This window comes from Echiichthys vipera (genome assembly GCF_963691815.1).
Source record: "Echiichthys vipera genome assembly, chromosome: 4".
In the NCBI taxonomy this organism is placed as follows: Eukaryota; Metazoa; Chordata; class Actinopteri; order Perciformes; family Trachinidae; genus Echiichthys; species Echiichthys vipera.
Genome location: NC_139829.1, coordinates 13,994,274 through 14,009,439, shown reverse-complemented (window position 1 = coordinate 14,009,439; position 15,166 = coordinate 13,994,274). Strand labels below are relative to the sequence as shown.

The 15,166-nt window shown below is 40.4% G+C and overlaps 1 protein-coding gene across 1 annotated transcript; it reads right to left on the bottom strand.

Annotated features, from left to right (window-relative positions):
• Positions 1 to 369: 369 nt before the first annotated feature.
• letm2 (leucine zipper-EF-hand containing transmembrane protein 2) lies at positions 370 to 14,528 on the bottom strand. Its single transcript, XM_083912841.1, has 11 exons — positions 14,311 to 14,528; positions 13,301 to 13,369; positions 10,983 to 11,526; positions 8,470 to 8,613; positions 7,513 to 7,656; positions 7,153 to 7,356; positions 6,758 to 6,877; positions 6,499 to 6,618; positions 5,728 to 5,823; positions 4,997 to 5,065; positions 370 to 2,748 (listed from the first exon to the last, which is right to left on the bottom strand). The coding sequence occupies exons 2-11, from the start codon at positions 13,345 to 13,347 to the stop codon at positions 2,692 to 2,694; spliced, it is 1,545 nt and encodes a 514-aa protein (XP_083768967.1). The 5' UTR covers positions 13,348 to 13,369; positions 14,311 to 14,528; the 3' UTR covers positions 370 to 2,691.
• Between the last annotated feature and the right edge of the window lie 638 nt (positions 14,529 to 15,166).

Below are 15,166 nucleotides of genomic sequence, written 5' to 3'. Positions count from 1 at the left end.
ATGTGAAAAACACTGAAAAGATTGGACTCTTTGCAAAGGGCAGAGGAACTTATACAAACTCGAGGATAAAATAACCCGTCAACAATCGGGGAAATGTGAGAAACCACCTTTTCTACTTCTTGGCGCAGATTATGTTGGAAGAATCTTGTTTATCAATACTCCTGAATTAAAAACATGTCTTAGATCTACAGACCACCACTGATGGCAACCAAAGGCAACAAATTGTCTAATTGCAACTGTTACTGTCGAGCCCTAGAACTATGTGTGGGGTTCACAGTGGGTTCTGTACAGTAGTAATCTAAATTAAGTATACAGCAAATTCACAGTTATTGTCAACACAGAGAGAGAGGACGCAACTGTAAAGGGTTTAATGATTTTTTTATTTCTGTGAATTCTTTTGTTTCCATCACCCAGACACGCCACATAAATGTAATGCAGGGTGAGAAGTAACTGGACAGTAGTGCATTAGCAACTGAAAGAAACAATCCTTAAAGAAAGAGGACTCATGACGGCACTGATGTACCAAACCATTAGATAGCAGGAGGAAGTTGTAGTTTCCAGACAGGCGTCTTGCTGATGAATGAAAGAGGGGACACAAGGACCTTGGGACAAGATGGAAAATTTGTGGGCGAATTAATTATGGATGCAGAAGAGTGCATCCTGTCAAATAAGTGTGACAGAAGTTTACAACATCTTTTTCTTTCATTTTCAGGGTCTCTGAGGGACAGCAGAAACATGAAACCAGTCCAGTCTTTCCCATTACTTAATGCTGTACAGTCTTATAATCATGCAGTCGACCGTACCAGTCATCAGAGTCAGAAACCTCCCACAGCACAGGGCACATCTTTATTTAACAGGTCATTTTGTTTCCAAAAGATAATTGCATAAATGTTGCTCAAATCAGTTCTCATCTACTAGGAAGGTTAAACAGCAGAGCACAAACCAGAGATGATAAAGCAACCATCCAAGTAGCTTATTTATTTTTGACCCCCTTTTGCATCACGAGTGCTGATTTAAAAAGGATCAACACAGGTGATTTATGAGGATTCGTTTGGGTTTACTTGGATCAAATGGGGAAAGGACACATTCCACTGAAGAGAAAATGTAAAACCGGGCACTTAAAACACACTCGGGTGAATGATCAATCAAAGTGACAATGGTACAATATAGAAAATCTGTTCTGATGAAAAATGCAAACACAACCACCTGTTAACCTTAGGCACGTATGTAAAACCAATAATATAAGTCTTCAGTAGCAATATTTTTTTGTTTAAAAAAATATTCTTTAATTTAATTTATGGCATCCATTTCTGGGATGTGCCTTTAGATAAACAGCAAGGAGGGAAAATATGTGGAGGCAAAATGTCAAATGTTTAAAAGAGGGATGGAAAATCTGAAGCACTGTCAAACACACACTAAACTGTATTTATACAGTACATGTTTATGTAGCAAACCTTCAAATTGCAGCTTTTATGGTCATGTAATGGGGCAGATAGTTGAGTGAATCAGCCAATGCTTTACATTTATCAGTTTTAGGGCCACATGACAAAAAAAATAACATTAATCTCACTTGTGGCTAAGCTTCTCCTCCATATTAATAATATATCTTAATGGATAACATCAAGTATTTTCTCTTTTCAGCTTAAAGCAATCTTAGTATCATAGTGTTAAAACACAATACATACACTGTATATGCAAATAAAATCTGCAGATATTTTACAGAATGTCCGTTCAGTGGTTTACCAGTGGAGGAAGACTGCACTTTGCAACAGTCACTTCTGGGTTTAAGGAGTGGCCTCTCTTAATAACATACTAGTCTTCATTTGCTTATTGCAGCAGCAAGCAGCTACGTGATATCACCCCGTTCAGAGGCAGGGCCGGTCCAAATCTGCAGCTGACTAAATGAGATTCTGACATTTTGACTGAACCTTTTTTAGCTTTTTCTCAATCGCTGGTTCAGAATCTGCATCAGCACATCAGTACGGTCCCGCTGACAGAACAGATGAACATGAGACAGCTACTGAACCAAAAAGTTCAGCAACGTATTTCTGGGGGGGAAAAAAGGATCACTTCTCTTTTATCCTGAAGAGGAACGAAAAGGCTAACCAAAAAAAAAAACTAAACAAAATGAAACTGCCAAGAGAGAAAAACTTGGGAAATTTTCAAGAAGTTGTACACCTTTGCATAGCAAAATGTACAAAGCTACTGCTGCTGCGAAGTAAGACAGAGACGAAAATATACAGGATATTTACACATTTACAGGAGGAGGAGGAGAGCGTCCAGACTGTAGGGAGGCACCATCAAAAAGACGGTTGACCAGGCTCCACCATGGATATTAGGTCAAAGTAATCACGGCATCAGTGGTCTGCCAGTCCAGCTCTGACCAAGAGCGACGGAGAACGGAGTGCACAGATGTGACAGCAGAGGATCCGAGGGTATGAAGAAGCAGCGGATGAGACACAGCAGAACCTTTTCTGGGTGTCAACAGAGCGAGGAAGAGTGAAGGAACGGGACTCCTGGATGAGTTGTATCATCAACATGCCAGACACAATGCTGAACGGAGCCAGTAATTCCCATCCTTCTGGTTCGAAGACAAAAGAAGGGGTTTTTAATGATGTGTGGGCTACTGAAATGTAGACCACTGCATCCCTGCCGTCCCTCCTCCTTCAGTTCAGAAGCTCCTGCTCCACTTCACACACCGTTGGCACTCATCTTGCTCTTCTGGGACACCTCTGTTGCTGCTTTAGCCTGCGGAGGAGGTCACAGAGGTTAGTCTCACAACAATATCCAGTATTTCACAGTGAACATGTGTTGAACAATCTGCAGGGGACGTTCTTCCACATGGATACATTTAGGTGACATGAAACACATTTCTTTTTAATGTTTATGACAGTTTGTCTTAAGTTGACAGATCACAGCCATTAAAGGGATAGTTGTTTTTTTTAGCAAAAAAAAAAAAAACTGCATTTGCATTTTCTCAACGTATTCCTATGCATAACTGTGCCTTGCACTGTGTAACGGCCCCTGCAAAATGAGTGATTATGACAGCAACAATGAAATGCTGTTCACTGTGGACACATTTCTGAGTATACAGAAGAAGAACTTTTGCAGAGGGAGACTGAACGGCAGGAATGAAAGTAGTTTTTTTTTTAATTTTTATACATTTTATTTCATCTGTGCATCTGTGGCTGCTGGTAATGCAACCACATAAAAGTCTACTGTACTGTGCTGTGCTATTTTCATCATTATGTTGTTGTTCTTTTCTTGACGGCACAGAGGTCCGGGGCTATAGCCCCAAACGCCCAGGTCTGACGATGCGCCTGGCACGCACACACCGGAAAATACACTTAATTATTTATTATAGTCTACGTGTCAAGCATTCACCAGGACTTCTTATCACTCAAGTACTTTTTATAACACTGTTAGTGTGAAAGTCTCACAACAAACGCCCCACTGCTTAAACCCTTTGAAAACCATCTGAGCACGTTGGCAGAAGGTCTGGTTAAGCCTTACGCATGCTGCTCGTTATGTGTCCAGGGAAACACTGCACACATGAAAACAGAAGATTGAAAAATTAACATATTTTTTTGTATAAGTTGTTTTTATTTGGGAGACTTTGCAAAAACGTCTGTTTACTTAAACACTTTGGAAACAAACTGCGCATGTTGGTGCGGGATGGTTGTCTGACAAGTGAAATGCTGCACTGAAGGTTCAGACACAATTCAGAGACAGTTCAGAGCGACTTATGCAATGTATATTGTGGAAAACGTGTTGCTTCTGGTAATTTGACATTCGCAGGTGTGTTGTCATGCTGAAAGTGCAATTGGTTTTCAGAGACAGTATATATATTTTTTTGTTACGGCGTACCACCTCCAGGCTGTACCGGCTTAGTTTCACCCCTGCTGAACGGTCACAAGAGAGAGGGGAAACTTCTGTGTTAACTGGAGAAAAAGCTGTCTGACGCGAAAGGTAAAGTGGCAAAATCTTTTAAATATAGCGTACACTTAAACTCAAGTTTTTACGTTGCTAAAATATTTTTAGCTGCTGCCTCATACAATCCAACTTCAAAAAAGTCAAACTATCCCTTTCAACAGTCAACACAGGATAGAGAGTGAGATAGGACGTGACAAAGGTCACCTGCCAGACATAGACCACTAACCAGGGCCGTCCGTCACATGGTGTGTGTCTCAGGCTGCGGAGATACCACGACTCTCCGTGTTAGCAGACAGTACTGATAAGTGCACTACAGTGAACTTTAATGACATTTGAACCACAGCCTCAATACTATTTAACAGCTGAATTATATTGCAATAATACAAGTTTGTGCATGTCTATCAGCAGAGGCTTCAAAATGAATTTGTTCAGTATACCCAACATTTGATTTATTTGACTTAAGTAAGACTTGTCCCATGAAATTAAGCCTGGAAAAAACAGCACAATTTCCCTTTGATCAGCTGTGTGGGTGTGTTTTATAAGAGGTGGAAACTCCAGTTAAGTGGAACTGACATTTAAACAGCAGATATATAAACAGCAGATATATAAACAGACTGCACCAGTAATTGTGTAAAAGTGAGGGTGTGTATGCAAGGGAGAGATGTAGTATCTCTTTAAATGACGGATGGTTTAAAATAGAATCACTTGGAAGCGTCATTGGCAGGTCTAAATTTATCAGCTATATTTAAACCTCACAGAGATTAACCTGAGATGTTCAGTTCCAACTTTGCCCGTAGCTTTCTGTATTTGCGGTGGTTACTCTGACAGTAATTATTACCTCTATATATCTAAACCAAACAGATTTACAAACAATCTCTGCACTCACTACTGTATTCAAGTACACTGAGTGAATCAGAATAGCTGGTTTTCCAGAGATTAGCATGTCATGTGAGAAAGATCACAGCCAGGAAGAAGTAACTGGATTATGAAACCCAGTGTAGCATCTAATCCCATACATGTTTCTGTGGAGTCCACATGTCCAAGAAACAAGGAGGGAGCTCACCTGAAGGACTTCAGCAGGAGTCAGGGGTTTGTCCAATACTATAGGAGCCTTGTCTCTCATTTCCTCCACCTACAACGCACACACAAAAGGACAAATAGAAGATGATTATTAAAATGCCCATTGCAGTCCTGCAAAAAAACATCTCCAAATGGCATTTTTTAACAATACCATGGGCATGGTGGTTAATTCGGCATAAATAAATACACTTGATCCCTTTCTTGCTGAGATTAGGAGGAGCAGATTGAAACCTCTCAGGTCTGGAAGGTAAATATGAAGCTGGGTCAAAGACTGGAAACTGGGAGAAACCGCTAAATGGATGTCACACAAAATACTTAGAGACTTTTTATAACCCTTTGGACAGAGCCAGGCTAGCCGTTTCCACCTGTTTCCAGTCTGTATGCGTATCTAACTCCCAGCAAATAAGCACATATCCTTAAATGCTGAACTTAGAAGAACTTACTTAATCCCTAAAGAAATATTTGGATGTAATCTTTTAGTTTGACCATAAATCACCCTAATTTTCTTTGAATGAGATGAACATTGTGTCATAATTGCACTGATAGTGGACGATGATCATAAAATGATGAGCAAATCAGTTGTGCAGCTCTACTGTTGCAAAACTGCAGTGATGACCTTATTTCCTCTCTTTCATCAATACAGTTGATCTGATGCTGCGTGCGTGTGTGTGTGTGTGTGTGCGTGCTGGCTGGCTATTTTACGAGTGCACTGACCGGTCTGTCTTTGATGATGAGAGCAGGGTCCTTCAACATGTCAGTGCTGACTGAGGTCGTGTTTACGGCAGCCTCCACTGGAGGAGGAGTAGCTTTCTGCAAAAACAAACATGTGATGAGAAGAACACATCCAACAGAAGACGACCTGCTCCGGTTTTTATTGCTACAATTCTGCGTTAAAGTCAGTGAAGCAGATGTCTTATGTCCAGCAGTTAAACATTTGCATATTCATAGATTCTGGATGTTTAAATGAGGAAAAGAATAGATGTAATTTTAAGACTTTTATAATAGTTACATATCAGACACAAAATATGATAAAAATCAGTGTTTGTATAAGTCTCAACGCATGTCTGGAGTAAATCTTTAGTAGGACTTAAGGGTTTATTAGGGTTTCTAAGAGCTGCAATGATTAGCAGATTAAAGGCCTTAAATCTACTTGTTCCAGCTTTACACGTTTGCTACTTTCTTTGGTCATATATGGCAGTAGATAAAATATCTTTGGGTTTATGATTGTTGGTAAGACATAAAGCAATTTAAAGATTCCATTTTTGGGGGAGGAAGTTGGATGGCTGTCGCAGCTTTTTAATATTACATAGACCAAACGATAAATATGAAACATCTGGTTTCCATAAGGAGAGAAAACACTGTATGAAATCAAACATCAGTGACCTGCATATGAAGGATTAAACACAGGGAATGTTAAACTTTCTCTAATCTGTACATTCATGTGAACATGCAGTAAGATTTTAAGTAGATTGTAAAAGGTTGAACCTCTAGTTTGGGAACAGGCGGGATGACTGGAGGTTTGGGTTTGAGGTCAGTCAGGTACATGGCTCTGGAGAGCAGCAGCAGCGACGGAGGAACGTTCTCCTTCAGGTGCAGGTCCAGCCACTAGATGGAGAGGACTATTTATTATATTGGGAACAATAACAAGACTGACATATCTGAGAGATGGAGGAGAAATGGAAATCTACTGAAATCTTTAATCTAGGGAATCATACATTTGTAAAACCAGTATTCTATCGCTCACCTGCTGCATCTGCTGATGTAGCTGGTCGCTGGTGAGACCCAGAGACCTCATCCCTCGACTACGACACGCTGCCTGTAATTCCGACACACTCATAGATGCCACACCCTCTGCTGCAATCATCTGTGAAGAAACAGGAGAGGGAAGTGAAAAACTTTTTCACAAGCATGAGAAAAGATGGTAGCTGCACATCAAGAGGGACTGGAATAACTCAGAATCTGAACCAAAGTTTAATAAATGCTTAGGATTCTTGGGGAAAAAGTTAACAACAGTGAGGGTAAAAAAACACTGGCATAGCTTCTTCCTGGTTTCATAACCTTTATCTATTTCTATGACTATAAAATCACACAGACAGTCCCTTAACCGCTAAACTACCACACCCTGGTCCTCCATCTCACCTCGTCGTCTGACTTGATGGTTCTCAGTTGCATCATCAGCTGAAAACGCAGCAAGTTGTTTGTGCCGATGGGCTGCAGCTCCAGCAGTTTACACAGAGCCACCAGCTGGGGGCGCTCCAGGTGCTCCAGTGTCAGCTCGTCCTCAAACAGCTTCGAAAACCGTACGATGTCCTTCGTGGTGGGCTGCTCGCCTGTGCCCCGGACCTGGCGAGGACAAAGAGTCATTAATGCAAAGCACCTGAAACCAGGCCGAGCAGTTTCATGAGCTAAGATACTGTATAGTTATGGACTGATGAAATGTGTGCATGAGCTGCCAATGACACACACAAGATGTTAAGCGTTCTCTTTGCTGTAATTTACCTTCTGAACATATGAGGAGAAGCGCTGTGTCTCATCTTCTGTCTGAGCTTTTGCTTTATTCCTTCGAGCCATCTCAGCGATCGTCTCTTGGAGAAACTTGGCCAGCTCCAGCTTCGCTGCCAGACCTTTCTTCTGCTTCTCCTCCTGCGTGAAGAAGAATGAGGGGGCGCAGGTAAGTTTAAAAACATATAAACTTTTTTTCTTTTTTTTTAAAGCTGCAGTTTAACCATTTTAACCAGTTCTACATAATGACAACTGTGCTGTAACCCTTCCCTTTGTTTTGCTTATTTCCTTATTATGTTTTCCAGGTTATTATTAGACCTGCTCAAAAGCAGCATGCTTTGCTGCCCACTTTAAATGTATTATCTTCTCTGGCACTGAAAGAGGGGCATTTTTCATAACAATAAAAAAGGCAAATCATAGAAACCTGAAGGGTAGGTGCCCCGCAACAGATCTTTACAATTATCAATCTACTTTTGTTTTTTTTTTATACTCTGTTGTAAATCTGCTACTTCTGTTTTTTATGTTTTAAATTTTCAGAGGCGGGACATTTCTGTGCTGTACAGGAGCACGATAGCATTTCTGTGAATCACTCAACCGTGATGACGGGCCAACCGGACCAAGAACTGAAACCTGCTGCTTTCCCTTTACAGGAGATTAGAAGTTAACGAAAGGAAAGTCATATCATTATCATCAAAGGAACATTACACACATTAGTGAGGGCTCTTTTGAAAAGATGTGGTAAGCAATTTGCAGGTATGGAGAGATTGTGTATTTTATGCTATACGTCCTAAAGTAAATAAAGATTAGATAAAGTCTGCTGCCTGAATGGCCTGAGGTTCTTAGTACAGCAGACATATCTGACAAGTTATATAATAACAGTGAACCCTGTGGCGAGGTCATGCAGGCGGCAGGGTGTGGGTGTGTGTATGTGTCTGTGTGTGCATGAACACATGCCTTTTTGGTTTCTGTCTCAAAGGTGGAGGGCAACATCTCTGGGAAGAGTTTGAGGAAGACGGGAAGAAGGAACTCCATGAAAGGGACGATGATAAACACCGTAAAGGGCACCAGACGGAACAGGTCAGCGCAGGTCCTCATCAGCTGTAAACAAAGAAAAACAGTTTATGTGAGAAAACGTGGATGGTAATATGAGCCAGCATTCAGCATCAAGATCCATTACATGTTTGCTGAAGCTCTGCCAGCCCCCCACTAAAATATCCTAAATATAGTTTTACCGTGGCATGTCCACAGCTTGGGTCACCGAGGGGTCATATATATTGTACACCAATCAGTCAGCGAGACATACAGTAACAGTATGTCCTTTTGCAATGATGTACCAGTGTCTTCTTTCCATGGAGCTTGTCTTCAGGGAAAAGCTCATAATGTGAAGGAAGAACCTCTCAGAAGAGCCATTTCCACAGGGTATCAACAGTTTAACAGGTTCAAGATGCCTGAACACGACCAAGACCACCTCAGCTGACCTGACAATATCTGTGGCGGACTGACTTCACATTTCTGCAGCAAAGACGAGTAAAATTATTGACAATGACTGACATTTGAACTGCTCAACAGCCCTCACTTTTAATAATCAATAGGCTGATGTTGTCTGATCACAGATGTAATCAGTATGGGTGTGTAGATAAGTGACATGAAGTAGCAAAGATGTTTGAGGAATTTGTCTCATTTTATAGTTTCTATCGATGAGTTTATTCTTAACTGTTAAGTTTCCCGCTTATTACACATCTTAGTCACAACTCCAGTTTGAGAATTAGATTATTGGCCTGAAAAATCTTCGTGGAAGATTAATTAGCACTGTTTTTGTCATAAATACTTTCACATAAAGCTTGAATATTACGCAGGGATAAAGCTGTGTTTTTAGTCATTTCTGAGATTTTACACCACAAAATACAAGCATGAAGATCTGTAGTCCTATTCAAGACAACAAGCTGCACACGCTTAGACCATGTGATTGTTGAGCTGATCTTGCAGACTGAACACACCGAGCATTTTGCATTTTCATGTTGTTCCTTAATCACGCCCCCTTCCCCGGTGTGTAAAGGCCTTTATTTAGGAAACAATCATTCAAAATGTTAAAAAATAAATAAATTCAAACTCCGTGTCGGAGGAAAATCAATATTACATAAAGGAGCTCCAAGTGAACTCAGCAAAACAAAGTGACAGTGGTGCAACTGACAATTACTTTATGAGTATCTTCATGATTGATTGTTTGTTCTATGAAATTAAAAAAGGAAATGGGTCCCAAACCAAACAACATTCAGTAACTGTCCACCAGAGTAACAGCAACCAACAGTAGAACTGAATGAGACCAACACCAGGATTTAGTGTTACAGATTAAACCTATTTCAGGATTATAAGTGAGTTTTAACTGTGTATTTTACGTGTTGTGCCTTGAAATACACTATTAAAACTCTGAAAGATCATTTACAGGACTGTCTCACCAATGTACCACACAACTGCACAATCAAGGTTGCTCACATTATACGACTTCGGGAACACACTGTACACATTCCTTGTTGAAACATTCAAAAGAGCCCTTAAGCCATAAAATATTTCTCACTGATATTAACTCAAAGGTGGAGTGACAAAGGAACCAGGACGACTACTCTGAGTCTATGGTAAAGAGACCAGAGGGCAACAGAAGATCAATGCAGAAAAACCCCAAAGATGTCAAATGAATTTAAGCCCCAAGTGTGGGAAAATGGTCTGCTGGCATTTGACACAAACCTAAATTATAATCTCTCATTATAAAACTACAGTATGGAGCCTAAAGATCTCCATGTGCAGCTTGTTTCAGGTACATTACCAATAGAAACGAATGGTTTACCTGAGAAAAAAAGGCTATGTTTTTATGTGATTTGGGTGAGATTAAAGTCAATTTCATATTTATTGTTTATTAAAAGATGATTTAAGAGCTGCAAATTGAATTATCCTGAATTTCTGATCAATTATTTTGGTTGGTTATAAAATCATAAGGTGTGTTTTAGTAAGGAAACCATTAATATATACAAGTTATCTTTGTTGTGTAAAAATAACTATTGTCATCTTCAAAATCTATGTAGATTATTCTTTGATGAATTAATCATTAGAAGAAACCTAATTTGCTGTTTTTCCCCCAACAACAGACCCCTAAGATATTCAGCTTTTTATCCCCACTACTTAAAGTCCATTTAATGGTCAATATATGATGATTTAAGAGCTACATGTTTTAGCAAAATTGATTGATGAGTTCTTCTGGTTAGGGGGTCATACAAAACTTCAGTTGTGTGTTAGGAAAGGAGTGAAGAATGTTGTATAGAATGTTCTTGTCTGATTTTTTTCGACAACTGCAACAGTATTTTTGGTCTTCCAATCCAACTTCTACCTGCCTGATACTTTACTGACCGTAAATGATCTAGATCCCTGTGCCAGACACTGCAGGCGTCAAACGGACTGAACAAAGCTTCTCTTACCCTTCTCCTCTCCCTGCGTGTGAGCAGTTGTCCGTGCAGCAGCCTCCACACCATCCTGCCTGCAATTTTGATATCGATGCCGAGCAACCGGAAGCCATTGTAATAATGCTTCAACTCATCTACAATCCTCTGATACAGAGCCTTTTTCACAACCGCCCGCTCCTGCACCGGAGGGACAGCGGCTGTTGTAGTGGCAGCGGTTGCTGACGTCGGAGTGGGAGTGGATGGAGGTTGCGACTGGGGTGCAGCGCCTACAGAGTCTTTTTTAGCTCCCGAAGAAGCATCTTGAGCCGCGGCTGGTGAAGTTTTAGTGTCCTCCTGCTTTATGTCTTGGAGCCAAACACCTGAGCTGTGTAGAGAACGGGCGAGCAGTGCGGAGTTGTGGCCACGGTCGAGGGCGTGACCTCGGTAACAGTGAGGGGAGCCGTAGCGGGAGTGCCTGGGTGCGAGTACAGACGAGACCTGGCGAGGCGGATCAACGTGGAGATAGGCTTTGGAAGACAGAGAGGAGCAGCTGTTCCTCTTAGATAACAAATATGATCCCCTGTTGACATAAACAAGAAAAACTGGTTAGTTAATATTACATTAGTTAAAACACTGCAAGAATGCTCTTTAAAAGTAAAGAAAGTATATGAGAGTGCTCAAATGTGTACTTCATGAACTGAACGGCTTCTCATGTTTCACATCATTGTTAAATGAAGACCACTGGATTTTTAATGACATATCTATAGACTGTATAACAGGTCACTAAGTTTTGAATTATATGAATATGAATGGCGATATAAAAAAAACTTCCACTTTCCTGCATACCTGTTAAAAGGTGCCCTGTGTAGTTGCCTTATAAACAAACAAAAGCTATCTTTACTTTCAGTGTTACCCACCAAAACTCCATGGGTGCGTTTCCATAAGGGTAAAATGGCCGTTCACTCGCTGTGTTTCCATTACAAAAAAAAAGGCCCGAGAGACTCCGGAGGTGACTTAGCACTCTGAATGGGTTTGGATCGCTGGTGATCAGCTGATCAGTGATACAGCAACGCACCGCTCTCCCTCAAAGTAAGAAATATAGTTGTGTTTGGATTTAAGGTAGACCGTATGATTCCCAACATCAACTTGTGTACAAGTAACATGAAAGAAAACACTCCATCCGATAGATTCTGGGCACTGTAAGAGTGTTTGTTGACAAGACAGGCATGCACTCCACCTACAGTACGATGTGTGTGTGTGTGTGTTGGTGTGGTTTATTACCACCAGTTTAGTGGAAATAGTTGCAATAGTGTGTAATAAATCCTTATTCTTGCAAACAATTAGCGAAAAACTCTTTACCCACCAAACACATGGCTCAATAGGAATAATACAGGTCAAAAACAAATGAAAAAATACATTAATGTGTAGAAAGGGTGGGCAATAAAGAAATCTATCACATATGTTGTGATAGAAAAAATTGGTTGCTATAAATAACCAATTTAAGAAAACGGCAACCATTCAATGTCCAACTTAAAATAAATATTATTTTAATGTATTGCATTAGTAATATTGAAATATTGCTGTTACAGTCAGAACTGAAGCCAGACAATGCTACATGTGTTGGTGCGTTTACACGGTGCACAGCCAAGAGTAGAACCACGAGGAACCCCACAAGTAATAATTAACAATGTCAACAGGATGATAATGTTGCTGAGTCTGTTTTCTAACATGTTAGCCAAAGAACCAGGTGAACCAGAACTGAAAACAAGAAGGAAATTTGTAAAATGGTGGGTCTTTTGTCACATTTTCCTTATTGGGCTGATGTATAACTGCATAGTATCTTAATGAATTAAAATGGCAACAATATTTTCAGTTTCAGCAACCAAAAGCTAATTCCCGGTTGCTAACCTGGCATCCACTTTTAAAAGTTAGTGTTGAGCCCTGTTACATGTTAGGTAAAGTCTCTGACAGTTGACAATTTGATATACATCACCATGTTGCTCCACCCTAATGTACAACTGAGTTAGAATTATGTAACAATCTGACAACTTATGGTTGTAAGAGTGATGACAAAGCTGGCTTATCAGCTGCCAGATTCTGATCTTGCATCACCGGTAGCCACCACAGCAGTTGTTTACCTCTGGAGTCATGAGATGCACTGAATAGGATTCACTGCAGCAGACATTATGTAAACTAAGCATGTGCTGTCGACTCTCCTCAAACACAGCAGAGAGCAGCCAAGACCATGTAATTACTGCCATGGAACCTGCACTGCATTCTTTGTGCTTTGCATTGCTAGAGTTCTTGTTTTCCTGAATTACAGGATGTAAATGTACCCTGTGCAGTTTACTAACCTTGATCTTGTGACTGCAAGGAGCACCTGGTGACTGAAGACTGCCATTGCAGGAGTGGATTACTGAATTCTGTTCATGCACACATGGAGAGACAGAGAGGTGTCTGGTTACAATTCAGACGACTGGTGCTGCAACAGGCTGACTGGAAAAATACAACATGCAGAACACCAATCTGTCCGATCACACAAGCACGCACGCGCGCGCGCACACAAACACACACACACACACACACACGCACGCACGCGTTATGATTTGTAAGTTAAGTCAACTCTGAATGACATGGGAGACCTATCAGTAGCACGAGCACAACCGGACTGTTATGTAACAACTCAACAGCACGTTTTATCTGACGGGTATCATATATCCAATCCATGTAAGGCTCTAACAACAGTATTTACCATTAAAATTAATCAACATTTGAAATCAATAATGTAAACATAACCTCGGACAGGTGACATACACAGACCATAATTGAGTAACGTTAGCGTGAATACAGCTACTGTTAATAAGGCTAAACTCAGGAACAAGTCCTCAACAATTTGACTATTTCCCACTAACATTAGCTACTAATGTATCACCCAAATCAGATTATCCAAAATAACGTCAAAAATATATCGAAATATTAGCATTACATGAACCTTTGAAATGCCGGGGCGGTCAGATTCCAGTTAGCATTATGCTAGCGCCTTCCAAGACTAATGGAAGGAGGCTGGGACACACACCAAAAGCGTAAGATTTGGGCGATGACGCATGCGCAGTAACGTGACGCACTTTCATAAACAATTAGAAGTATTTCAAGAATTATATCTTTGTTATGGAAAATAATCAGAATTTATTTGTAAAGCACTGATTTTGTCACTGTATTAAACTTTATTTGTGTTACTAAAAATGAATAATATAACTATTTCTTGCGCCATCTTCTGGAAGCCTGGTCCCAGCCTTCTTCCATTAGCCTACCCGGTTAGCTGCAGCTAGCTAGTGAAATGGCAGTTGATGACGAGCCCACTAACCTCCAGCGTCAATGACGGAGCGATGGCTGCCGCTGCTGACTGGGCGTTGTTAAGGCTTTTCGGTGAGACGTGAATAATATAATCCATCCACAACAGTCGGTCGGGGTAAACGAGAGTGACGAAATAACGGCTGATTCGATGATAACCCCATTTACGGTGGGTTCGTACTGTTGAAGTCGTCGTGTTTCGAGTCCGGCCGTCCTCTCGCGTGTGCAGCCTTCCCCAGGCAGCTGCACTGAAAGGTCACACTGTACATGCGTGAGTGTTGTGCGCGGACCCGCCGAAGGTCGTCTATGTTTGCAAAGATGACTTACGCGGTGTTTTTTTGTTTTTTAACTGTCCCATTAAAACTGATGATCAAACATTAATGTGAACATTGATAAATGAGCTGTAACTATACAAAAAGTATGTCAAATGTTGTAACTTCCCTACATTTTTGACTAATTTTTATTTTAGTACTTTATTTTATTATTTTCTGTATTTGTTGCTGATGTCACTCACTTGGTTGTTTTATATTGTATATAACTTGTATTATCTTGAATATGATGTATGCTTTTTGATTGTGCAATAAAAAAAAATGATCTCAAGTTTTTTTCCTAATGTTCCTCAGACTCAAACATATCTTATTTTACGAAAGTAATAGGAAGTGAGAAATTTAATCAAGTTTGACGGAATTATTTTGTTCAAAATTTTCCTTTCTCTAATGGCAAAATGATTAAATGTGCTTATGACAGATAACTCTCTCCTTTATCCTGGCAACAAAATATGATAATATCCTTTATTTATCCCAAGTGGGGACATTCGGCTGTTGCAGTATATTTAACAGAAACTACAGTAAGTAACAGAAGTAAATACA

Bases quoted from the DNA above. Each gene is read 5' to 3' on its own strand.
- letm2 (XM_083912841.1), bottom strand. From the start codon at position 13,347: ATGGCAGTCTTCAGTCACCAGGTGCTCCTTGCAGTCACAAGATCAAG. The intron at 6,619-6,757 runs GTGAGCGATAGA...CTCTCCATCTAG, and splicing joins TACATCAGCAGATGCAGCAG to TGGCTGGACCTGCACCTGAA. The intron at 5,066-5,727 runs GTCAGTGCACTC...TGTGCGTTGTAG, and splicing joins TCATCATCAAAGACAGACCG to GTGGAGGAAATGAGAGACAA.